This window comes from Prionailurus bengalensis, chromosome D3 (assembly GCF_016509475.1).
Source record: "Prionailurus bengalensis isolate Pbe53 chromosome D3, Fcat_Pben_1.1_paternal_pri, whole genome shotgun sequence".
NCBI lineage: Eukaryota > Metazoa > Chordata > Mammalia > Carnivora > Felidae > Prionailurus > Prionailurus bengalensis.
In genome coordinates this window covers 93,580,547-93,606,379 of record NC_057356.1, presented here as the reverse complement: position 1 = coordinate 93,606,379, position 25,833 = coordinate 93,580,547, and the positions used below count along the sequence as shown (strand labels likewise).

The 25,833-nt window shown below is 45.3% G+C and overlaps 1 protein-coding gene across 5 annotated transcripts in view; it reads right to left on the bottom strand.

Moving 5' to 3' along the window:
- Positions 1–25,833, bottom strand: part of ATP9B (ATPase phospholipid transporting 9B (putative)) — a 252,267-nt gene that overhangs the window by 214,642 nt on the left and 11,792 nt on the right. For 3 of the 5 annotated variants that reach the window (XM_043559118.1, XM_043559122.1, XM_043559121.1), the window contains exon 2: positions 16,494–16,670. In XM_043559118.1, coding sequence (XP_043415053.1) covers positions 16,494–16,670 — 177 coding nt within the window. The remainder of the gene's footprint in view (positions 1–16,493; positions 16,671–25,833) is intronic. The other 2 variants (XM_043559119.1, XM_043559123.1) reach the window with 1 other exon arrangement.

Sequence of the window (25,833 nt, the reverse complement as noted above, 5' to 3'; positions counted from 1 at the left end):
TCAAAAGGTCACAGTAATTTTGCGTGACGACGACAGTCTTCTAGGCGTCATTACAAAATGAGGCTGATGCGTCTGGACTTGTACCTTGAAGTCACCGCCTAACTTCCACAGTGGGGCACTAGCCGACACGACCCTCCGGAAATCGCCTGCCTTGCAAGTGATCAAAACGCAGACACGGCGCTTCACGGCCCAGCCGGGGGGCATCCCATGTGAGCGTACAGATGTGTGCAGTGCGTCTCTACGGACGGTCTGCCTACTTGCCAGCTGTGCCCAGAAGATCTTCGGTCTGGAAGGGCAGGGATTTGCCCTCAGAAGCCCCCTGGACTTCGGTCGTGGGCACCCGGCCACAGCACCGGGAGCACTGTCACCGTGAGTGAGCTCTCCCACGATGGGAATGCATGCGGCAGCCAGACGAGCGGGTCAGCTCTGACACACCCCCAGCGACCCTCCTGCTTCAACTTTTAAGAACAGACAGCATCTGGGGCGCCTGGGTGGCACAGTCGGTTAAGCGTCCGACTTCAGCCAGGTCACGATCTCGCGGTCCGTGAGTTCGAGCCCCGCGTCGGGCTCTGGGCTGATGGCTCAGAGCCTGGAGCCTGTTTCCGATTCTGTGTCTCCCTCTCTCTCTGCCCCTCCCCCGTTCATGCTCTGTCTCTCTCTGTCCCAAAAATAAATAAACGTTGAAAAAAAAAAAAAAAAAAAAGAACAGACAGCATCTTCACATATCAAGTATACTTTTAAGTCCCTGACTGTTATAAATCAGGATGTTATTAAAGTGATTTGAGGCTGTCTAAATATTCTCATGTTTACTGCTTTCTTTGGGGGGGTGGGGGGGGCGGGGTGGGAGAGTAAGGGATCGTCAAGTAGCTTTAGTAAAATGTTAGGGATTTGTGATCTGTTCAGGCGTGAATGAACCAAAAATTAAATAAGACTTCAAATAAAATAAAATAAGCATCAAACTCCCATTTCTCACCTTGCCGCTGCTTCCACTGTGTGGCTGGACACCCTCCCAAGGACTCTTCTCCTCTGGCACCATCCACCTTGCCACGCCCCTGCCACCCGCCCCTCCCCCGTCAGGACCCCAGACACCCCGGAGGTCAGGGGGCTCCCTCCCGACTCCTTCCCGGCAGCAGCTCAAAATTGCCAGCCTCTTATCTACCGCATACAGCCGGTACTCCTGGTGCACAAAAGCCACGCAGTTATGGTACACGAGGCCCACGTTACACGAGCCGGGAGGGACTCTTCCCCAAACTCCGGGTTCAATCGGTCTGACACCCGCAACTACCTTCCGGAGATGTCAGACCCCCACGTCTCCCCCAGGAGGAAACCGGGGGCCAGAAAAGTAAGCAATTTCTCCAAGACGAAACAACTCGTTGCTGGCAGAGCTACGTGGCTTCCCGAGTCACACTCAGAACGCCTCCAATCTTAGAAAGTTGCATCTGACACAGAAGCGCACGTTACTGGGGGCGCCCGGGTGGCTCCGTCGGCTGGGCGTCCGACTTCGGCTCAGGTCACGATCTCACGGTCCGTGAGTTCGAGCCCCGCGTCAGGCCCTGTGCTGACAGCTCAGAGCCTGGGGCCTGTTTCAGATTCTGTGTCTCCCTCTCTCTGACCCTCCCCTGTTCATGCTCTGTCTCTCCCTGTCTCAAAATTAAATAAACGTTGGGGCGCCTGGATGGCTCAGTCGGGTAAACGGCCGACTTCGGCTCAGGTCATAATCTCGCGGTCTGTGACTTCGAGCCCTGCGTCGGGCTCTGGGCTGACGGCTCAGAGCCTGGAGCCTGCTTCATATTCTGGGTCTCCCTCTCTCTCTCTCTCTGCCCTCTCCTGCTCATGCTGTCTCTGTCTCTCAAAAATAAATAAACACTAAGAAAATTAAAAAAATAAATAAATAAATAAATAAACGTTAAAAAAAATTTAAAAAGAAGTGCACGTTACTGTACTGCCCAATATAGCATCCACTGGCCACGTGACTTTTTTTTTAAGTTTAGTCAAGAGAGAGAGAGAGAGAACAAAAGAGAAAGAGTGCAAGCATGGGTGGGGGAGGGCCGGAGAAGAGAGAATCCCAAACAGGCGCCATGATGTCAGCATGGAGCCCAACGGGGGGGCTCAGTCTCACAAACCGCGAGACCACGGCCAGAGCCGCCATCAAGAGTGGGACGCTAAACTGACTGAGCCACCCAGACTATTCATTCGGCATGTAACTATCTCAGTATGAATCAAAATTCAGTGAAATAAAAAGTCCAGTTCCTCAGTTACATTAGCCACATTTTAAGGGCTCAACAGCCACCTTGGCCAGCGGCTACCATACCGGACATCGCAGATCTAGAACATTCCCATCGTCACAGGGAGGGTTAGCGGGCAGGGCTGGTCCACAGGGAGCACGGTGCAGACACAGGTGCAGCAGACAGGATACAAGCTTCCTATGTGTGCGCTTCCTTTAGCACTTCAATTTGGGGCGAAAATCCTCCAGCAAAGTATTCAAACAGGAATTTTTGTTCTGAAACACCTACTTACCTAATGTGTGTGACTGCTTAACGTACACAAGTCGGGCAAATCTACCGTGATATTGAAAACAAGAAAAATTGAGCGTTTGAAAAATGTATGTAAAATTTAGAAAATGTGGGTTTTACAAAGTTTACGCTGGTATCAGCATATTCTTATACAGACAAAAGGCTCCATAAATGTAAAACCACTTTGAGCACCACATGCACACTGCAGACAACAGCTAAAATAAAAACGTCAACATCAACACCACTGCGTGTAGCACCTGAACCTAACAACCCAGTAAGTTCCAAAGCCTTACACTCTATAAACTCTAAATTAAATACCAAGGGCTAAAAACACGTATACTCAACAGTTTATTAATTTTTCCCTATAGCCCTGTATAGGAAAAAAAAAAAAAAAAAAAGATTCCTAGACTTCCAAGATGTAACGATTATTTGAAACACTTGGCTACTGATAACTATCAACAAAAGTGTTATTACTAAGTATTTCCTTATACAAATACAAAAGAAAGTAGTAGACAGGGAGCCACAATCCAATCACATGCTACTTCACAGAATTAAATGAATGCAGAGCCTTGAGGGTTTAAGAGCCTCGGGTCCCACCAGAATTGCCGCTGGCGATGCAGGCAGAAACTAGGAGCAGGAGGGGAAGACGGGTGCCTTGAGTGCATAAGCCCCCCAAGATGAGTAACCCAGAAAGTACACTTAAGCCTCAGGGAGCTGTAGAGGTAAGCAGGAAAATAAAATGAGGGGCAATTTCTGAGGAAGATGGATTTGTGAATACTGATAGCAAGAGGGCGAATGAAACGGAGGTCCTTGGGAGGAAACACCCAGGAGCTAGCTTCACCTGGTAACACTTCTTTGGAAGTGGAATATTTTCTAAGTGAGTGATTGCTCAGGAGACACTGCCCATTTATACATAAATCACCTTACATTGTCAAGCCAAATAAGACTAAATCCAAGAGTGGATACGGCGGAGCAGCATGGACACCCTCAGCTTGTCCTGTCCCGGAAACGCAGCCAGATCAGCACCAAGCCATTCTGCACACCTAGGAAACTGATCTGAGGATTAACACAACAATCCGCATACCCTGAGCCACAGAACTCGGCAGGTGCGCCGTGCGGAGACGTGAACTGGTGGAGAAAAAAGCCCCAGAAGGTAGGGAGCTGTTTTCGTGGAGAGAGGACAGAGAAAGAGAAAGGGGGAGAGTGAGGCACATCAAGATCGTGCAAGAAAAGCACTCCCCCAAAAGCAGCTGGAGAGAAAGAGTGAGAACACTCGCAGGGAACTGAACAAGGAATCTGTTCCCCAAAACCACTGACGAGAAGAAAGGAGAGGGTTTCAGTACCACCAGGATTCTACAGACAGTGGAACACAGTCTGAAGTTCTCGAAGCCCCAGGAGCAGGCAGCGGGGTCTGAGAGGTCCGTGTGCCACACGGGGAGAAGCAGTTCCGCTGCTTGGCGTGCATTTGGCAGAGGCCATACAGCCTCCCCACGGGCAAAGGTCCCTGGGGATCCCAGAGAGCAGCCACGTTTGCTGGTATTGGGACAAAGATGCCAGAGTGTGGCAAAACCTGGTGCCAGCCGTGCGTTGTGATTGGCCATAACCTCCGAACCTCCGCTGCTGTGCAATGGCATGAACATTTTCTGGGGCAAGCCAGGACCGGCCATTGCTCAGTGAGACCCTCCCCCAGAGAGCTGGTGTGGGTCCAAGCCACAGGGGTCTCTGGAGTCTGCAGGGTACCCTATCTGTGTAGAGATGGGGAGTGGACGGAGGCCTGAGACAACGGAGAGGTGCCTGATCACAAGTCAGTGAAAGAGCGAAGTTCCTGTGCCAGAGACCAGGCAACCGGGTGAAACCATTTCCATCTCTCATGTGCACGCACGTGTGCCACAATGATCCACCTCAGTAAGCTACGCAGCGCCACCTACTGGACAATACAGCGGTTACACCAAGCCCTGCCCAACTGCGCCATCCAAGTACACCATCCAGAAGACCAGCACAAGTCCCTCCACCTGCTTAATGTACGGACTATAGCGGGCTTCACTGTTCAGTTCTAAGGGAAACCGGATGTAACTTCACTGTAGTTTCATTCTGTTTTCTGGCTCATGTATTTGTTCGTTTGCTTTGCTTTGTTTTTGTTTACACTGTTTTCTTTTTTTCGTTTTTCTTCCTCATTCTTGCATAAAGAAAAATTTTTATTATTTTTTACTTTATTTTTTACTTTATAAATTTTTTATTCTATTTCATTTAATTCTATTTTACTGTATAATTTTTTTCTTACCTTTTTTTTCTTTCCCTTTTCTCTCTATTCTATCAAGTTTCTTTCAACAAGCAGATGAAAACACACCTAGCATCAAGCTTCATTTGATTTTTTGCTTTGTTTTTAATTTTTTAATTTTTATATTTTACTTTTTCTTTTCCTCCAAGATGACAAAATGAAGAACAAAAGAAAGAAGAGAAAGACATGACAGCCAAGGCTTAATCAACACAAATATAAGGAAGATGTCTGACCTCGAATTTAGAACCATGATAATAAGAATACTAGCTGGGGTTGAAAAAAGTCTAGAACCGCTTTCTGCGGAGATGAAAGAATTAAATCTAGTCAGCACGAAATTAAAAATGCTATAACCGAGATGCAATCTCAAATGGATGCGATGACGGAAAAGATGGACGAAGCAGAGCAAATCAGCAATTAAGACGATAAAACTATGGAGAATAATGAAGAAGGAAAATGGAGGGAAATAAAGGCAAAATATCACGATTTGAGACTTAGAGAACTCAGTGCCTTATTAAAAAGGAGTAACATCCGAATGGTAGGAGTCCCAGAAGAGAGAGAAAAGGGGGGAGAAGGTTTACCTGAGCAAATTATAGCAGGAAACTATCCTAATCTGGGGAAGGACACAGGCATCAAAATCCAAGAACCACGGAGAACTCTGATTAGATTTACCAAAAACCAACAATCACCAAGGCAGATAACAGTCAAATTCACAAAATACACAGAGAAAGAATTATGAAAGCAGCAAGGGGAAAAAAAAACTGTTTAACCTATAAGGGAACACAGTTCAGGCTCACAGCAGACCTAGCCACAGAAACCTGACAGGCAGAAAGAAGTGGCAGGATATATTCAACATGCTGAATTGGAAAAATATGCAGCCAAGAATTCTTTATCCAGCGAGGCTCTCATTCAAAATAGAAGGAGATATAAAGAGTTTCCCACACAAACAAAAACTAAAGGAGTCTGTGACCACTAAACCAGCCCCGCAAGAAATTCTAAGGGGGACCTTTGAGTGGAGAAAAGAAAAAACAAAACAAAAAAGACCAAAATCAACAAAGACTGGAAAGGACCAGAGAATATCACCAGAGACATGAACTCAAAAGGCAACCCAATGGCACCAAATTCGTATCTTTCAATAGTCACTCTAAATGTCAATGGACTAAATGCTCCAATCAAGAGACATAGGCTCTATACAAGACCCATCTATACGCTACTTACAAGAGACTCATTTTAACCTAAAGACACCTTCACATTGAAAGTAAGTGGATGGAGAACCATCTATCATGCTAACGGTTGTCAAAAGCTGGTGTAGCCATACTTATATCAGACAAACTAGATTTTAAAATAAAGACTGTAACAAGAGATGAAGAAGGGCATTATAACATAATTAAGGGGTCTATCCACCAAGATCTCACTGCTGTAAATATTTATGTCCCCAACATGGAGCCACCCAAATATATAAATCAATTAATCACAAACATAAAGAAACTCACTGATAATAATACCCTAAGAGTAGGGGACTTCAACACCCCCTTACAATAATGGACAGATCATCGAAACATAAAATTAACAAGGAAGCAATGGCTAAGAATGACACACTGGACCAAATGGACTTAACAAATATATTCAGAACATTTCATCCTAAATCAGAAGAATACACATTCTTCCAAGTGCACATGGAACATTCTCCAGAATTCATCACATACTGGGTCACAAATCAGCCCTCAACAAGTACAGAAAGACCGAGATCATATCCTGCATGTTTTCAGACCACACTGCTATGAAACTCAAAATCAACCACAAGAAAAACTGTGAAAAGACCAGGAATACTTGGAAATTAAGCAATACTCTACTAAAGAATGAATGGGTTAACCGAGAAATTAAAGAGAAAATTAAAAAGGACGTGGAAGCTAATGAAAATGAAAACACAACCCAAAACCTCTGGGATGCAGCAGAGGCGGTCCTAAATGAGAAGTATATAGCAATCCAGGCCTTCCTAAAGAAGGAAGAAAAGTCTCAAATACACAACCTAACCTTACAACCTAAAAGAGCTGGAAAAGAACAGGAAATAAAGCCCAAAACTAGCAGAAGAAGGGAAATAATAAAGATTAGAGCAGAAATCAATGATATCGAAATCAGAGAAACAGTTGACCAGATCAATGAAACCAGGAGCTTGTTCCTTGAAAGAATTAACAAAATTGATAAACCCCTAGCTAGATTAATCAAAAAGAAAAAACAAAGGACCCAAATGAAATACTTTCATTTCACAAATGAAAGAGCAGAGATCACAACCAATGCCGCAAAATACATACAATAGTAAGAAAATATGATGAGCAATTATATGTCAACAAACTGGGCAACCTGGAAGAAGTGGTCAAATTCCTAAAGATAGAATCTACCAAAACTGAAACAGGAAGAAACAAAAATTTGAACAGACCCATAACCAGTAAAGAAATTGAATCAGCAATCAAAAATCTCCCAACAAATAAGAATCCAGGGCCAGATGGCTTTCCAGGAGAATTCTACCAAACATTTAAAGAAGAATTAACACCTATTCTTTTGGAGCTGTTGCAAAAAATAGAAATGGAAGGAAAACTTCCAAACTCATTCTACAAGGCCAACACTACCTTGATTCCAAAACCAGACAAAGACCCCACTAAAAAGGAGAACTACAGACCAATTTCCTCATGAACATGGATACAAAAATTCTCACCAAGATACTAGCCAAACAGACCCAACAATACATTAAAAGAATTATTCACCACAATCAAGTGGGATTTATTCCTGGGATGCAGGGCTGGTTCAATATCCACAAATCAATGTGACATATCACATTAACAAAAGAAAGGACAAGACCCACAAGATCCTCTCAATAGATGCCGAAAAAGCATTTGACAAAATACAGCATCCTTTATTGATAAAAATCCCCAAGAAAGTAGGGATAGAAGGATCGTACCTGAAGATCATAAAGGCCATATATGAAAAACTCACCGCTAATATCATCCTCAATGGGGAAAAACTGACAGCTTCCCCCTAAGGTCAAGAACACAACAGGGATGTCCACTCTTACCACTGTTATTCAACACAGTATTGAAAAGTACTAGCCTCAGCAGTCAGACAACACAAAGAAATAACAGGGATCCAAATCGTCAAGGAGGAAATCAAACATTCACTCTTTGCAGAAGACATGATACTCTACGTGGAAAACCCAAAGACTCCACCAAAAAACTGGTAACACTGATATGTGAAGTCAGCAAAGTTGCAGGATATAAAATCAAGGCACCAAAATCAGTTGCATTTCTATACACCAATAACGAAGCAACAGAAAGAGAAATGAAGGAATTGATCCCATTTACAATTGCACCAAAAACCATAAAATACCTCGGAATAAACCTAACTAAAGAGGTGAAAAATCTATAGACTGAAAACTATAGAAAGCTTATGAAAGAAACTGAAGACACAAAAAAATGGAAAACCTTCCATGCTCATAGATTGAAAGAACGAATATGGTTAATATATAGCTCCCGAGGCTCCCACAGCCACACGGCCACTACCAAGTTCGCAACAGTTCAGGCTCTCTCACTGACAGAAACTTGTAACACCATGCTGGATGCAATGCAAATGCACCACTACTGATTCTCCTTTGTTCGTTATTACCTCTCTACCAAAGCCAGGACCGATTTTCCCATGTTTTCAGTCCTCATCTGGATCCCAGTCATCTCCTCACCCAAACAACCCCATGTTCCCAACTAAGGACAAGACAAAAGTCATCCCGGGGGTGCCTGGGTGGCTCAGTCGGTCAAGTGCCTGATTCATGATTTCCGCTCAGGTCATGATCTCACGGTGCATGAAATCAAGCCCTACATCGGGCTCTGGTGTTGAGTGTGGAGGCTGCTTACGATTCCCTCTCTCCTTCTGTCCCTCCCAAGCTTGCAAGCACACTCTAAATTTTTTTAATTAAAAAAAAAAAAAAAGACAAAAGTCACCTTCTCTACCACTTCTCCACTCTTCCAGTGCTACCCTCCCCCCCCCCCCCCCCCCCCCCCCCCCGCCTAAGAGAATGGATTCTAGTCTTCCTTCCCAGAACTGTCCTTCTCCCCAAGGTGTCCCTTTCCTTTATTTTTCATAGACCTATGCCACATGTCCTGTGACGTGTTCAGAAACACCATCCTTCCATGTGGCTTCTTCTATGACAATGACAGGACTCTCAAATCTGTATCTCTAGATCCTGTTTCTGAATCTGACACAAATGTTTGTATTACACCCACCCAACACAAGAGAGATTTAAAAAACAATTTTTTTAATGTTCATTCATTTTTGAGAGAGAGACAGAACACAAGTGGGGGAGGGGCAGAGAGAGAGACACACACAGAATCAGAAGCAGGCTCCAGGCTCTGAGCTGTCAGCTGACGCTGGGCTCGAACTCACAGACCTCGAGATCATGACCTAAGGCAAGTCAGACGCTTGACCGACTGAGCCACCTAGGCGCCCCCCAAAGAGAGATTTTAAATAAGAAAACTATCAATAGTTTTAGATGAGTAATCTATTTTAAACAAACAAACAAACAAACAAACGAACCCATAGCTCACATCATACTTAGTGGTGAAATACGGAAAGCTTTCTCCCAAAGGCTGGGAACAAGAGGCAACAAGGGGGGTCATCTGGGTGGCTCAGTCGGTTGAACACCTAACTCTTGATTATGGCTCAGGTCATGATCCCAGAGTCGTAGGACTGAACCCTCATCAGACTCCCCATTGGGCATGGAGCCTGCCTGGGGTTCCTTCTCTCTCCCTCTGCCTCTCTCCTGCTTGCACTCTCTTGCTCTCTGCCTAAAAAAAATTAAAATTAAAATTAAAAAAAGTAGCAAAAAGGTATACCCACCACTGCTGTTTCACATGATAGTGTATGTTCCAGACAGACCCATATGCAAAAAAAGAAAATAAAAGGCATACAGGCTTAAAGGAAGAAATAAAACTGTCTCTATTTGCAGATGACATAACTGTTCATGTAGAAAATTACAAAAAAACACTCTTAGCACTAACAGTAAGCTCAGCAAGGTTGCAAGATAAAAGACAAACACAAAATTCAACTCTAGTTCTGCACACCAGCAATGAACATATGGAAACCAAAATTTAAAATACCATGCCATGGGGCACATGGGTGGCTCAGTCAGTTAAGCATCCACTTCGGCTCAGGTCATGATATCGAGGTTTGTGGGTTTGAGCCCTGCATCAGGCTCTGTGTTGATAGCTCAGCGCCTGGAGTCTGCTTTGGATTCTGTGTCTCCCTCTCTCTCTGCCCCTCCCTGCCCCCAAAATAAACAAACATAAAAATATAAAATAATTAATTAATTAGAATAAAATAAAATGCCATGTCAGTTACAAACACGAAAGGAAGGAAGGAAGGAAGGAAGGAAGGAAGGAAGGAAGGAAGGATGGAAGGAAGGAAGGAAGGAAGGAAGGAAGGAAGGAAGACTGACTTAGGAATAAATCTAACATGTATAAGACCTGGGTTCTGAAACTATAAAATGCTGATGAAAAATATCAAAGTTCTAAATAAATGGAGAGAAGTAAATTGTGATCTAGAAGATTCAACATAGTAAAGATGTCAATTTCCCCAAGTTAATATACAGGTTAAACATAATCCCTTATCAAAATTCCTGGAAGGACTTTATAGATTGGAAAAGATTATCTAAAATGTCTATGGAAAGGGACAGGAACCAGAATAGCTAAAAGAATCTGGAAAAAGAAGAACAAAATACAAGGAATCAACTGGCCTCTTTTTAAGACCTAGATGAAGAGAGAGCACTCCAGACTGAAGGGCACTAGCAGGGCAAACAGACGGACAGTACAGATAACAAAAGAGAGCAGACACCCCGCTCATGGACAGCCGACAGACTGGTGACACCAGTACAAGAGCCATTCAGGAAGGAAGGATGTTCTTTCCAACAAATGGTGCTGAGGCATCTGGATATACATAGGCAAAAAAAAAAAAAAAAAAAATCTCCACCGAAACTTCCCACCTAGCACAAAAATTACTCAAAAGGATCTAAATATAAACTATAAAACTTGTCAGGGCACCCGGATGGCTCAGTTGCTTATGCGGCCAACTTCGGCTCAGGTCACGATCTCACAGTTTCCTGGGTTGGAGCCCCGCATCTAGCTCTGTGCTGACAGCTCAGAGTCTGGAGCCTGCTTGGGATTCTGTGTCTCAGTCTCTCTCTGCCCCTCCCCCACTTCTGCTTGGTCTCTCTCTCTCTCTCTCTCTCTCTCTCTCTCTCAAAATTAAATAAACATTAAAAAAATTAAAAAGAAGAAAAACTATAAAACTTGTAGAAGAAAATCTTTGAGACACAGGGCTAAGTGAAAAGTTCCCAGATGTGACATCAAAAGGATAATGCTCAAAGGAAAAACAATCAAAATCAAAGACTTTGGATCTGTGGAAAAACTCTTTCAGAGGATGGAAAGGTAAGCTACAGAGTGGAAGAAAATATTTGCAACCAGCCTAGCTGACAGAAGATTCACAAGGAAAATACAGAAGGGGGCGCCTGGGTGGCTCAGTCGGTTGGGTGTCTGACTTCAGCTCAGGCCATGATCTGTGGTTCATGAGTTCAAGCCCCACATAGGGTTCTGTGCTGACAGCTCAGAGCCTGGAGCCTGTTTCACATTCTGTGTCTCCCTCTCTCTCTGCCCCTCCCCCACTTGCACTCTGTCTCTCTCTCTGTCTCTCTCAAAAGTAAATAAACGTTTGGGGTGCCTGGGTGACTCAGTCGGTTGAGCGTCTGACTTCGGCCCAGGTCATGAGCTTGCGGTTCATGGGTTTGGGCCCTGCATCAGGCTCTGTGCTTACAGTTCAGAGCCTGGAGCCTGTTTCAGATCCTGTGTCTCCCTCTGTCTCTGCCCCTCTCCTGCTCATGTTTGTTTGTCTCTCTCTCTCTCTCTCTCTCTCTCTTTCTCTCAAAATAAAATAAAATAAAATAAAAATAAACATTAAAAAAAAACTTTAAGGGGTACGTGGGTGGCTCAATTAAGTGTCTGACTTAGGCTCAGGTCATGATCTCGCGGTTTGTGGGTTGGAGCCCTACAGTTCAGAGCCTGGAGCCTGCTTCGGATTCTGTGTCTCCCTCTCTTTGTCCCTCCCCTCCCCATCTTGTGCTCTCTCTCTCTCAAAAGTAAATGAATAAACATTAAAAGAAATTAAAAACCAAAAGATTTAAAAAATAATAAATAAATAAATAAAATTTAAAATACGTGAAGAACTCTCAAAACTCAACAGAAATAAAACAAAACCAAGAAGAAAAAGGAATAGACCTAAAGAAACACTTACTGAACAAGATATGCCAATGGCAAGTAAGATAATCTCGCTAGTCACTTAGAAAACGCAAACAAAGACCACAGTGAGCCGTCACCACACACATATTATAGCAACCAAAATAAAAACAGTGACAACAAATGTTGACATGGAGACACTGCATCTCGCACACACTGCTGGTGGGAATGTAAAATGGCACGACCAGTCTGGGAAATATAAATAGTCCAGCGGTTTCTTAGAAAACTAAACACACACCTAGGATGCAGCCCAGCAATTGTGCTCCTGCACGTTTATCCCAGAGAAATGAAAACACGTCCACACACAAAACACCTGCACTTGCTGGTTCACAGCAGTTTTATTGGTAACGTCCAAACACTTGAAACAATCTCAGTGTTCTGCACAGCAAGTGGTCTAACATTCATCCATCCCATGGAATGCCAGCCGGCAATAAAAAGGAACACACCGTCGTCGATACACCCCACAACCTGAATGGATCTCAAGGGCACTGTGTTGACCGAACAGGCCAATCTCCAAAAATCACACACCGAATGGTTTCAGTTACACAACACTCTCAAAACTAAACGTACAGAGCTAGAGAACAGACTTGTGGTTGCCAGAGGCCAGGGACTGAGGCAGGGGAGGGAACAGGACCCCAGAAGGCAGCACACAGGAGACAGCTGTGGCGACGGGACGGGTCTGCGTCGTTACTGCCCTGGCGGCCTTGCGATCCCACACGTGTAGTACAGTGAGTGAAGTACACACGGGTACAGCGCAGCCAGCTTCCCGTCTGACGCCACACTACAGGGATGTGAGATGCAACCCCTGGGGGGACTGGGTGGGGGCGGGTGGGACCCTCTTTACCATCTTTGCAATTTGCTGTGAAGCTATCATTATTTCAAAAGAAAAGATTTTTTTTTAATAAAACAAAGACAGAAAATTATCCATGATGCAAATACAAATCAAAGAAAGCTGGTACTGACAGAGGGAGGGAGGGAGGGAGGGAGGGAAAGAGACAAACCAAGAAACAGACTCTTAATAACAGAGAGTAATCTGATGGTCACCAGGGGTGGGGGTGGGGCATGAAACAGGGGATGCAGATTAAGGAGCGCACTTGTCACGATGAGCACCGGGGGACGTGTGGAACTGTTGAATTACCACATTGTACACCTGAAACGAATCTAACACTGTAAATTAGCTGGAATTAAAATTAAAAAATAAAAATAGAGGTGGTATCATTGTACTGAAGCCAGACATACGCACGCACAGAAGAAATACCATCAGAGACAAAGACCAAACCGACGTAAGTTAGTGATCCCACGCTTGCATCACCTCATAGCATCCTCTAAAATATATAAAGCGGAACTGACATCATTTAAAGCAGGAGACACACCCTCAACGATGTGGAGAGATCCACCCAAGCTTCTCGTAACTGATAAACGAGCAAACTTCGGGAATACAGAGGACTCAACCAAGACAATCAGCTCTTACAACTCCCTGACATACAGAGCAACACACACAACAACTAAAAAAATGTGTATTATTTTTCAAATACACACAGAAAATTAACTAACGTTGTCCATATACGATGAATCATAAAGCAAGTTTCGACACATTACAAAGACTGAAATTAAAAAAAATCATAAGTACGTTCTCCAGCCACAGTGGAATTAAGACAACAGTCAATTACAAAAAGATAATTAGGAAACTTCTCGACTGTTTGGAAATTAAGCAGAATGGTTCTAAATTGCATCGATGGAAGCAGAAATGACAATGAAAATCGTTACATATTTTTAACTAAATGATAATGAAAACACCATGTGTCAAAACTTAAATGCATTTTTTTTTTTTATTATTTTTTTTTTCAACGTTTATTTATTTTTGGGACAGAGAGAGACAAAGCATGAACGGGGGAGGGGCAGAGAGAGAGGGAGACACAGAATCGGAAACAGGCTCCAGGCTCCGAGCCATCAGCCCAGAGCCCGACGCGGGGCTCGAACTCCCGGACCGCGAGATCGTGACCTGGCTGAAGTCGGACGCTTAACCGACTGCGCCACCCAGGCGCCCCAAATGCATTTATTTTTAAAACAGAAAAAACTGCAATGCTCATCTTAGGAAGCTAGAAAAGAACAGCAAATTAAACTCAAAGTATGAGAAAAAATGAAGGGAAGACAGAAATCAATGAAACAGGAAGCAAACACCCTACGTTCACAGTGAGTCTCCTACAGAGCTTCGCAGAGAATATTTCACCTGAATCTAACAGCAAGGAAACCTCAGACAAACCCAAATTTGAAACATACAAAATACCTGATCTGCAGTCTCAAAAATATCAACACAATGAAAGACCAACAGCGAGGACGGTTCCGGATTAACGGACACTGCACAGACACGCCACCGAACAGCCACACCAGCCCAAAGAAGTGCACGACGGAGGACACGATGGGGACAGCAGACGGAAGGCACGGTACCAACACTACATCTGAACACGGCGACTGCGTGACGGATGGAGGAAAATACCCTTCTCCTACGAAACGCACGATGAAGTACTCGGACGTAGAGAAAGGAATGTAGAAGCAACCCAGTCTGAATGACTCGGAAAATAACGGTAAGATGTGAAGAGAAAGGTAGAATAAACATGGCGGAAGCTTCAAAATTAGTGAACTTGGGCAAAAGGCATATAGGAATTCTCTGTACAATTCTTGCAACTTTTCTAGAAGTTAGGATTTATTTCAAGATCAAAGTTTAAAATTTCAAAAGCAAAGATACCACCAGATGTTTGGCTCTTTGAAAAAAAGAAAACTGATAATCTTCTATCAAGATTACTAGGAAAAAGGGAGAGACAAATTGACAATATCATGAATTAAAAAAATGTGACATCCCTACAAAGCCTCATTCATCTTACATCACAGGAACTTATATATTTGAAAAAAGATAAATCCCTTGAAAAGCACAAAGCATCACAACTGACACGAGAAAAACAAAACAAATCTGCACAGCTCTGCAATTGCTAAAGAAATTAACTCTAGAATTAGTAAGTGCCCACAGAGAACACTCTAGGAATACGGGCTATTTAACCTAGAAAATGTGACACAAGTCAGCGATTTCTAAAACCTTGTTTGGCCGTGAAATTCCTTCTTCGTATGAAAAGCTTACAAGAGGTAAGAAAGAAAAAGACAGACACCAAGTGGAAGTGGAAAGGGGGGTGGATAAGCCTAAATCCTGCCCGGGCTCACTTCCTGACTCGACACTGCCCACCTCTTTGAGGGACTCCTTGGAGTCCCTGGGAGCCCACGGAACACTGTTTGAAGACCGCTGCATGAGCTGACACTGAAATCAAATCAGTTGTAAAAACATCTTTCTGTAAGGGGCGTCTGGGTGGCTCAGTGGGTTGAGCGTCCGACTTCGGCTCAGGTCATGATCTCACGGCTTGTGAGCTCGAGCCCCGCCTCGGGCTCTGGGCTGACAGCTCAGAGCCTGGAGCATCTTCAGATTCTGTGTCTTCTCTCTTACTCTGTCCCTCCCCCACTCACACTGTCTCTCTCTGTCTCTCAAAGATAAATAAACATTAAATTTTTTTTTTTTAAACATCTTTCTGCAAACTTCTAATGGGATAAAGAGGATGATAAGTAAGATCTCTTTCTACAATTACGTATATTCTTTTTACGGGGAAAGGGACAGAAGTTCATGACCGTAAGAAAGGCTCCGACCACAAGCCTTGAACAGAAAGACTAGAAAAGCTGTAACTTCTTAGACACACTCTGCTCAAGTTATGTTGGCATTGGCCAGCCGTAATCTTGCCCTGCCAGTCCCCAGGGCTGGAGGACAGTCAGTGGCGAAAGTGTCCTACACACAGAGTGTGGTTTCACACACCAGACTCTAAAGTCAAAGGTGAGCAGACTTAATGCAGTTTATTCAACCACAAGTGAACCTGTTTAAAGTATAAGCAGTCCTTGCCTTCATCTCCTTCTGGTTAAATTAACAGAAGAATCTTACTCCAAGTCAAAGCATTCCAGTCAAATGACGCACACAGGCGGCTACGGTGTGAATACATTACATTTTACGGGCCCATATCCGCCTTTTTGGACACAGGATAACCACAGACGAAGACAAGGGAACTTAGCCGTAAATGCTGATATGGTAACCAGAACTGATTCTACCATGCATTAATTACAAAACCGCTCATTTTCTCCATCTTCTACGCATTAAAACAACCCTTAAAAAAAGTGAATTTGGCTTTCCGGCCCCTTCTGGTTCTAATGGCTATCACTCTCCATGACGTCATTTCGTTTAGACTGTCTTTAGTTTGATACGAAAATAAATGTTAGAAGCTAAGCTTTTAAATGTCTGAACTCTGTAACCCCGGGGCCCGGGACGCTAGGCAGCAACAGATACCACACCTGGCACAGAGAAGCTTCCAGCCTCCACAGACAAACCGCTCCAGTCCTCTCCTTCGTCGCGCGGTCCTCGCTCGTGGTAGCGTGTGGTAATCACTCTCGTCATTCTCGAAGCCTTCTTCAGACATCATTAGTGGCATTTCGTCCAGGTGGGCGGACTCATCTTCCAGCTGGTACCTGCTAAAAGGTAAGAGCAGAGTGCTGAGGCAGGCCACGCAGGCTTCCGTCACGGTGAGGGGATCATGTAGGACCCGAGCTGCTCCAACTTTACTGACCACGCTTTTCTGTACTCCTCAAACTAAGCTGTCTGCAGCGCAGGCGAACCATCATAAGTAACGGATGCGACTTTCCTTTGCAAAAATCTTACCTAGCCAGGGTAAGCAGAAACGGAAGAGGCTCCCCAAGGAAGCCGCCGTGACCGTGCTGTGAGGGGAGCCCCCCACGGTCATCAGGGGGAACGGTCAGCTCGACGGTACCACCCACTCACAGCGTTCAATTCAGGAATATAAAAAAGTCCATCATCTAAAATACTACTACTAGCAAAAAATGTATGTGTCCGGGTCACATCTCCATACTGTTCCAGACTGAAAGGATATAAAATTTGACCAACTTTACACTCATCAATCAAAGTCATGGAAGTGACTTTTGACCTATGCAGGTGTCTTACGGTCAGGGCAGGAACCTGGTGCCCTGGTTTGTTGTCAGACTTGACACACACAGCAAGAATACTATGTCCCACTTATACTTATTCTGTCTCTCTTATTCTCTTTTCTAAAACTTTCTATTCAGTTAAATTTCCTCCCTAGCCAGCATCCCTTTCAGAGTCCAACAATCCTCTTCTGATTCCAAAAACAGGCAGCCTACTGTCAAAGGTCCATTTTATCTTTCCTAAATCACGGACACATTTGTCTTTAACAAATAAAAACTTACCTTGAGAACCAACAATTTGTTAGAAAGTGTAACGCAGAGTCAACAAATGCTATCTTATTTAATGTTACGTCAAGCCTTCTTGGTAGGCGTTACCCCAATTTCAAAAATAAGAGAGCAGACTTCTGTGTTCCTGTGAGATAATGGCAGTTGCTGAAACTGAAAAAGTCCACAGACTTTACAGAAGACAAATAAAACCAACCCAAACTCACAACCACGGCCTAAGTGAGGGCCAGACGATACCACAATCTACTTAAAGACAACAGCAAACCTGTAACAGGACGAAGGCAAAGAAAATCAGACAAAGCGTATCGCAACCAAACTACTCAAAGCAAAGATAAAGGAAAAATTCTTGGAAGCAGCCGGAGAAAAAGGACTCATTACGTCTAGAAGAACATCAGCTCCAACACCCATGAACATCTCGTGGAGACAGATGGAGGCCAGGACTCCACGTCTAAGTGTTGAAACAGAAGCAGGCTCAACCCAGAATTCTACCTCCAGCAAAAAGATCCTCCAGGAACGAAGGCAAAACAAAAACATTCTCAGATGAAGGATAAAACTCGGAGGATTCGTCACCATCACACCTAGGACAAAAGAATGCTAAAGAAAGTTTCAAGATAAGAAAATGATACAAACAGGAAACTTACAATTTCGAGAATGAAAAGCAACACAAAATTCTTTAAAACGTGTATGATGATGGGAAATGACAGTTATAACATCATCCGGTGAAGGCTTCAGCATAAAATATGTGAACAGACATCACAGTCATACTGTAAGTGGGCAGTTCCACAGTCTACATTAAGTGTAAAATACTAACAGTGAAAAGTCAGCTATGTACACTGCAATCCGTACAGTGGGACTTCTCAACAGCAGTACCATTAACATTTGGGCTCATAGAATTCTCTGCTGATAGAACGGTCAAGTGCACTGTGGAATGTTCAACAGCATCCGTGGACTCTACGCATTTGATGCCCGTGGGAGCACCCCCCTAGTCACAACAATAAAAAGGTCTCCAGACGTTGCCAAATGTTGCCTGGAAGACAAAAATCACTATCTACAAAATAATAATAAAACATTTTTTTTTAATGTTCACCGCAAGATAATAGCTGGTTACTTTATTATTCCTTTATCGAAGTAGCTTAACAAAATCCACCTATAATTTAAAATTATACCACAATGTTTTTCTCTGTGATTTCCAATTTCGTATTGGATGTGCTGATGTGTATAATTTTTTAGTTCATTTTGTAAATTTACATCCAAGTTAGCATAGAATGCAACCATGATTTCAGTAGTAGATTCCTTAATGCCCCTTACCCGTTTAGCCCATCCACCTCCACAACCCCTCCAGTAACCTGTTTGTTCTCCGTATTTAAGAGTCTCTTATATTTTGTCCCTGTTTTTATATCATTTTTGCTTCCCTTCCCTTATGTTCATCTGTCTCTTAAGGTCCTCATATGAGTGAAGTCATAGGATATTTGTCTTTCTCTGACTAATTTCACTTAGCATAACACCCTCCAGTTCCATCCACGTAGTTGCAAATGGCAAGATTTCATTCTTTTTGACTGCCAAGTAATACTCCAGTGTGTGTGTGTGTGTGTGTGTGTGTGTGTGTGTGTGTGTGTACGTGTGTGTATAACATCTTCTTTATCCATTTAACCAGCGATGGGACACTTGGGCTCTTTCCATACTTTGGCTATTGTTGATAGTGCTGCTAAAAACATTGGGGTGCATGCGCCCCTTCAAAACAGCACACCTGTATCCCTTGGGTAAATACCTAGTAGTGTAATTGCTGGGTCATAGGATAGTTCTATTTTTAATTTTTTGAGGAACCTCCATACTGTTTTCCAGAGTGGCTGCACTAGTCTGCATTCCCACCAGCAGTGCAAAAGAGATCCTCTTTCTCTGCATCCTCGCCAACATCTGTTGTTGCCTGAGTTACCAAACTGCGCCATTCTGACTGGTGTGAGGTAGTATCTCACTGTGGGTTTAATTTGTATTTCTCTGATGATGAGTGATGTTGAGCATTTTCTCATGTGTTAGTTGGCCACCTGGATGTCTTCTTTGGAGAAGTGTCTATTCATGTCTTTTGCCCATTTCTTCACCGGATTATTTGTGTTTTGGGTGTTGAGTTTGATAAGTTCTTTATAGATTTTGGGTACTAACCCTTTACCTAACACGTCACTTGCAAATATCTTCTCCCATTCTGTCGGATGCCTTTTAGTTTTGCTGATTGTTTCCTTCGCTGTGCAGAAGCTTTTTATTTTGATAAGTTCCCAATAGTTCACGTTTGCTTTTGTTTTCCTTGCCTCCAGAGACGTGTTCAGTAAGTTGCTACGGCCCAGATCAAAAAGGTTTTTGCCTGCTTTCTCCTCGAGGATTTTGATGACTTCCTGTCTTACATTTAGGTCGTTCATCCATTTTGAGTTTATTTTTGTGGACGGTGTAAGAAAGTGGTCCACGTTCATTCTTCTGCATGTCACTGTCCAGTTTTCCCACCACCACTTGCTGAAGAGACAGCCTGTCTTTATTCCATTGAATATTCTTTCCTGCTTTGTCAAAGATTAGTTGGCCGTTTGTCTGTGGGTCCATTTCTGGGTTCTCTATTCTGTTCCATTGATCTGAGTGTCCGTTCAACAGAACAGGTAGGAAACGTTTTAAATATAATGGCACATAATGTTAAAAGATTAAAAGTAAGAAGACGGAAAAGGATACGATGCAAACCCTCTTTCAAAGGAAGAAAAGTAGCTATTGTACTTTAAAACAAAGAAGACATCAAAAAAATAAAATGGAAGAACCGCCCAGGATAAAGAAGGACATTACATAATGACAAAAGATCAAATCCCCAATAAGCTCCAGCAATCCTGAGTGTGCACACACTTACCACCAGTTTCAAAGTACACGACGTATGAAGGACATAAGCGAAAGGAGGAACAGACAAATCCTCAGTACTGCCCGAAGGCTTCCAAACTCCTCTCAGTTACTGACAGAAGAAATGGAACATCAGAAAGGACATAAAGATGTGGCCAACACCACCAGCGTACCTGCCCTTACTGGCATTTACGGAACACTCTGCCCTACACAGCAGAATATACTCCTCAAGTGCTCAATGAGCACTCACTCCCACGGACCACATCTTGGGCCCCAATACAAACGAATACATGTAAGAGAACTGAAATCAGACAAAGTATGTTCTCTCACCGTAAAGAAATTTCTTTTAAAAATCAATGACAGAAACGTATCTGGGAAATCCACAAATACTTGGGGGGTAAAAAGCAGAACAGTCCACGGTGCTGGAGAAGCATCCACAAATTCCTCACAACCGGAATGGAAACTCAGGAACTGCAGAAAGTTCTAGAGATCTCCACCCTAACCTGGACTCACCCTCTGAACCACTCACCACCGGCAACCTGACACCTGCCTGCTGACGCGATACAACACGAAGCAGACCCAACATTCCCCCAACACATTTACTATATTTAATCAGTCTCCAGAGCAGTGGTTCTCAAAGTGCAGTCGCCACACCAACAGCATCAGCATCACACGGGGTCGCGTCAGGACCAGAAATTCCCGGACCACCACTAGACACAGGAAACTTCTGCCAGCAGCCTACAGCTGGCGTCAGGAGCGCTCACACTCTGCTGTTTGAGAAGCACTGTTCCGGGGCTAATTTCACGTGACAAGAAGTACACAAAACCAAGAGCACTGCCCAACTCCAGGAGGTGTTAGTCCAGACACAGGACGCACTACAAAACACCAGCCTGGACTCCTCAAAACCACCATGTTCTAGAAGCACATGACGGTGATGGCTATACGACCCTGGGGGTATACCAAATGCCACTGAATTCTGCACTTTAAAATGGTGAATGATATGTTGTGCACTGTACCACAGTTTGGGAGAAAAGAAATTATTGAGACAACAGAAGATACTTGAAATGAGCTGCAGATGCCACATCAGGAGTTACTGTTAATTTCCTTGGCTGTGACAACAGTGTTGTGGCTTTAGAATCCAGCCTGTCATGGGGAGGCCCGTGCTAAGGGCCCTACCCGCAGAGCACCGAGAACAGGTCAGTGTAGACAGAAAGCCAACGAGGCATAACGTTCACTGTTGTTCAATCTATGTAGAAGAACATTCTTTTAATGTTTCTGTATGTTTAAAAGACATCATAATGAGCGACTGGGGAAAATGTATTCAAGGAAAAAATATTTAAGACCCAAACTGACGTCCGAGTGTCGTTTCTGTGGTTTCTCGAATCCAGGTTTCGCCATCTTTTGTCCCACCATTATGTCCAAGACCTGTCGTGCCCTGGACGCTGTCCTCTGTACCATCGTTACTATCTTCATTCTCTAGACGGCTTGTGACTCTCCAACGTTCTGGAATGAAGGCTTTCACAAGAATGACAAGTTTGAGTGCTACTCCAGATAATCGGGAACATCCAGCAACAGTGCAATTATTTCCGTTCTGCTCTAAATGTTATTAAAACACATCTTCTACGGCGTGTAACACGCTTCGCACGTGCAAAATGAGCTCTCTTTTTAGCAGAGCTTCAGGGAACTCTGTGCATGTGGACGTTCTCACACCTGCACGTGTGTGCGCAGGCAGGCATGCAGTGATGGTGCCGGGCACTACTCTGCCTACCAGGATTCAGTGCAAAGGTCAAAAGGCAAAATATTCCAGAAGCCTCGACCTTCAGGAAACTTTATTCTTGCAATAGGTGCCCAGCTGTCAAGAATCCAAGCACAAGTGGAATTCAATGACGGAAAAGATGTCCTTAGACTACAAGGCCAATGCTAACCTGCAACCTAAGCTTCTTGTACCATCTTTTTAACATCTGGTAACTAGAAAATAATCCAGCAAGCAGACTGCTGAGTTACAGGTTACTGATTTATTCCCTACTGTTGGACAAAGACAGGACTTCCCACTAAATAATGTTTCAGTGAAAATATCTGTGCACAGAACTCTCTCCCCATTTTTACGTGAATTCTTTCAAAGATTCCCTGAACTGTATAATTGTCCCATAAAGTCACAAGCTCTAGAACACTTGAAATATAACTGCCAACTGCAATTTAAACTCCTACCACTAGGAGTGCTAGAACAGTACCAAAAACACTGGAAGCAATTTTACCTCAAGCTCATCAGATTGGGGCTGAATATGCGTGACACTTCACTTTAATAAGGGGCAGAAAATGACATCTTGTCCCAGCAGTGATTTGCTTCTGCCATCACACGGGGTCCTACACGACTACTCACAAACGATGGCTAAGGCTGCCCCCCATCAGTGCAGCTGGGCCCATCTTGCGTGTGCCCGCTCTGCGGTGCTCCCCGTGGCCACCGCTCAGCAGCCCTGGTGGCTCGGGCCTCCTCATGTAAGTGCTGGGCTGCAGGTGCACCTCTTCAGTGGCCAGGGACTCGCCGTGCCTCTTCAGCCAGTGTCACCAGGACCATGAGTGCATTCGTTAGTGACGGGGGTCACAAAAAAGGTAGGTTCCCCGTGGTCTGCCCGAACTTATTTGCGCCCGTAAACCCTGCTATTTTCAGCGAACACTTCAACCACCGCGGGGTTCTGCGGGGCCGTACGGAACACAACCACAGAAATGGCAACATTCGCTACCGAAGGGCCCACCTCCGCACACGGATCTGTAAGACCTTCTCAACACGTGGAGGCAATTTGAAGCAAGAAAACAAGACGTTACCCTCCACCCGCATGGACCGGGCCTCTCCGCAGGGCCTATACGGGGGAGGCAGCCTGCCGACAGCCTGCGGGAGCCCTGGGAGACCAGACGGCCCTGGCCGACCCAAGCGGGAAGGAAGAAATCTGTTGAAAGCCACTATACTGGTGATCGTTTTACCACAGCGAGGGGAACGAATGCCACTGCAGAGCAGCCAGTGACGGGATTTTGTTCCCTCTGTGCCCTGAGGCTCGCATCCCTCCTGCTCTCCGCACAGCCCCGGGCTCATCCGGCTCTCATCCCTCCTGCTCTCCGCACAGCCCCGGGCTCATCCAGCTCTCATCCCTCCTGCTCTCCGCACAGCCCCGGGGAGCGCAGGGCGGCAGCCCGCGCTGTGGCTCTCCCAGGCGCACCGGCGCCCAGGGGCACCCAGCACAGAGACGTCAAGTGTCACAGGGAACCCACACTCGGCTCCTGGCACATGTGGAGACCGCTGGCCCTCATACCGTAAAACAGAGAGTAAGACTAAGTAGACGATGAGCGGACCCTCAGCAAACACTAGCCGCCGAGAGGTTTCTCCTCCTCCCACGACAATTAAATGTCACAAATAAAAACCATGGGACGTCTGAAAATACTGGGGAACGAAGAGCACATCAGACCGGGTACCCAAGGAAGGTCACCTCCCCGAATCATCACAGGAACACGAACAAACGCTCTGCAAGCCAGCTGGCCACGCTGAGCACCCACGCGGGACGGTCAGCGACAGACGCGGCCTCCGACTCAAGGGGCTCACGCGCACCAACCGGTCAATCTACAAGGACGGCAGCGGCAGCTGAGGAGACGGTCACCTGGCACCGGGAGGGTGACTGAGCGGGGGCCGCAGGGGCGTGAGCGATGACCGCGGCACGCCGGAAGGTCGCACGGCCAGCACGGCGCTCGGGAAGGACTGCCGGCCACTCGAGCTGGGCACGACCGTCTGTCACGAGTGTGGAACTGGAGTCGGTCAGAGAGAGCAGGGTGCCTCCCGGTAACTACAGCTGTTACTCCCGCCAGAGCTCCGGGCCGTCTGCTGCGCGAGGCAGGCAGAACACCCCAAACACCCGGCTTCCGCAAAGGAGACACAGACGTACGCACGTAAAAGGGTAAAAAGTTTCCTGTAAAGACAGAAGATCAAATACACGGTCTCCTTTCAGCACCGAGGTCTTCAAAGCCTGAGCCTGAATGGAAAGCAAGAGGTACCAACAAGGTGCAGGAAGCTAGAAAGCATACTGGTGGGCGGTGAACAAGCAGGTCCAAGGAAGCAGGCGTCTACACCCAGCGGCAAGGAAACAGGAGGGCCGAGCTGCTGGAACCTCAGGGACCCCGGCGGGGCGGGGCTGACACCGTTGGGGCCTCCAAAGTGGGTCTGAGGAGAGGTAACTGTAGGAAGTGATCCAGGAAGTGATCAGAGAATCATCTGGATCCTCAGATTACCCCCTTCCCCCTACAGATCGAGGGACACCTACCCTCTGGGGAGGGGAGTCAGAAGAGAAAGCAGAGGGGAGGCTGTGCTGAAACTGAAGCCTGAGTGAAGGAGAGCATACGAGCGAGCGAGCCAGCCCGCCCGCCCTCCCGGCTGCCCAGGTAGGAATTCAAGGTTGAGAGGAGGGGAAAGGAAAGGAGGAGAAATCAGCAGCCAGCATTTACCCGATGCTGTCAGGCATCAGTCTAACGCACTTCACCCATATTCACTTAACTCCTAGTTTGTAGACAATTAATACCGGAAATTTTTACTATAAAAAGCAAAGTAACTCAAATGTCCAAGACAAATGTGCTCTATCCACATAATGTGGTATTATTCAGCCTTAAAAAGGACATTACGACGCGTGCTACAACATGAAGCTTCAAAACATTCTGCTCAGTGAAAGGAGCCACACCCAAAAGACCAGCCTCGAAGGACTCCAGAACCACAAGGTGATCAGGCCAGTGGACTTCGCAGACAGAGGCACAGGAGGGTTCTGGGGGCTGGGGCGGCGGGGACCGTGTTCAAGGGCTGGAGAGCTTCAGTTTGGGGGGGGGGGGGGGGGCAATGACTGGCTCCTTTCAAAGGGAGCGGCTGGAAAACAAAGGAGGTGTGGGGACTGGGAGACACAGCACAGGTCTCCGGAAGACCCAGAAGGGGCTGCAGAGCCCTGAGGGCCCCGGACTGGAGGGGGCAAGGCCAGGGAGGGACACTGCAGGCCAGGCAAGCCAAGGGGAGGGACTTCCACTTTAATTTTCGGAAGAAGATTTTCAACCTAGGAAAAAATTTTGTTTTCAAAAAGAACTTTTGAGAAGTGCAAATTAAAACAATTGAAAAAACTAATTCTTAACACTTAGCATTCCTAACAATCTTGGATAACCAGGCACTCGATGGCTGGTCGGTGTGAACAACTTCTCTGGAGAACTCTTTGTGAAAATGCATCGAAAGCCTTTTTTTGTGTGTGATGTGAGTAAACTTTAACCACAGGTCCTAATTAGCCCATGAAAACATAAATATCTGAAAACATGAAAAACGAATACAAGATTTATCTACAAAGATGACCATTACTGTGCTGTGCTGCTTAAAAGTACACCCAAGAAGCACGGGAAAACTTTAATGTCGGTGATTAAGCCTGGTTAAACACATCCGGAAGGCCGCCTGCTGAAGGTCAAGGTCACAGTGGGGAGAGGCAGCAACACCTGCCGCCCCACCCCCCACCCCCAGCCTCACCAAGCAGCAAAGCAGCAA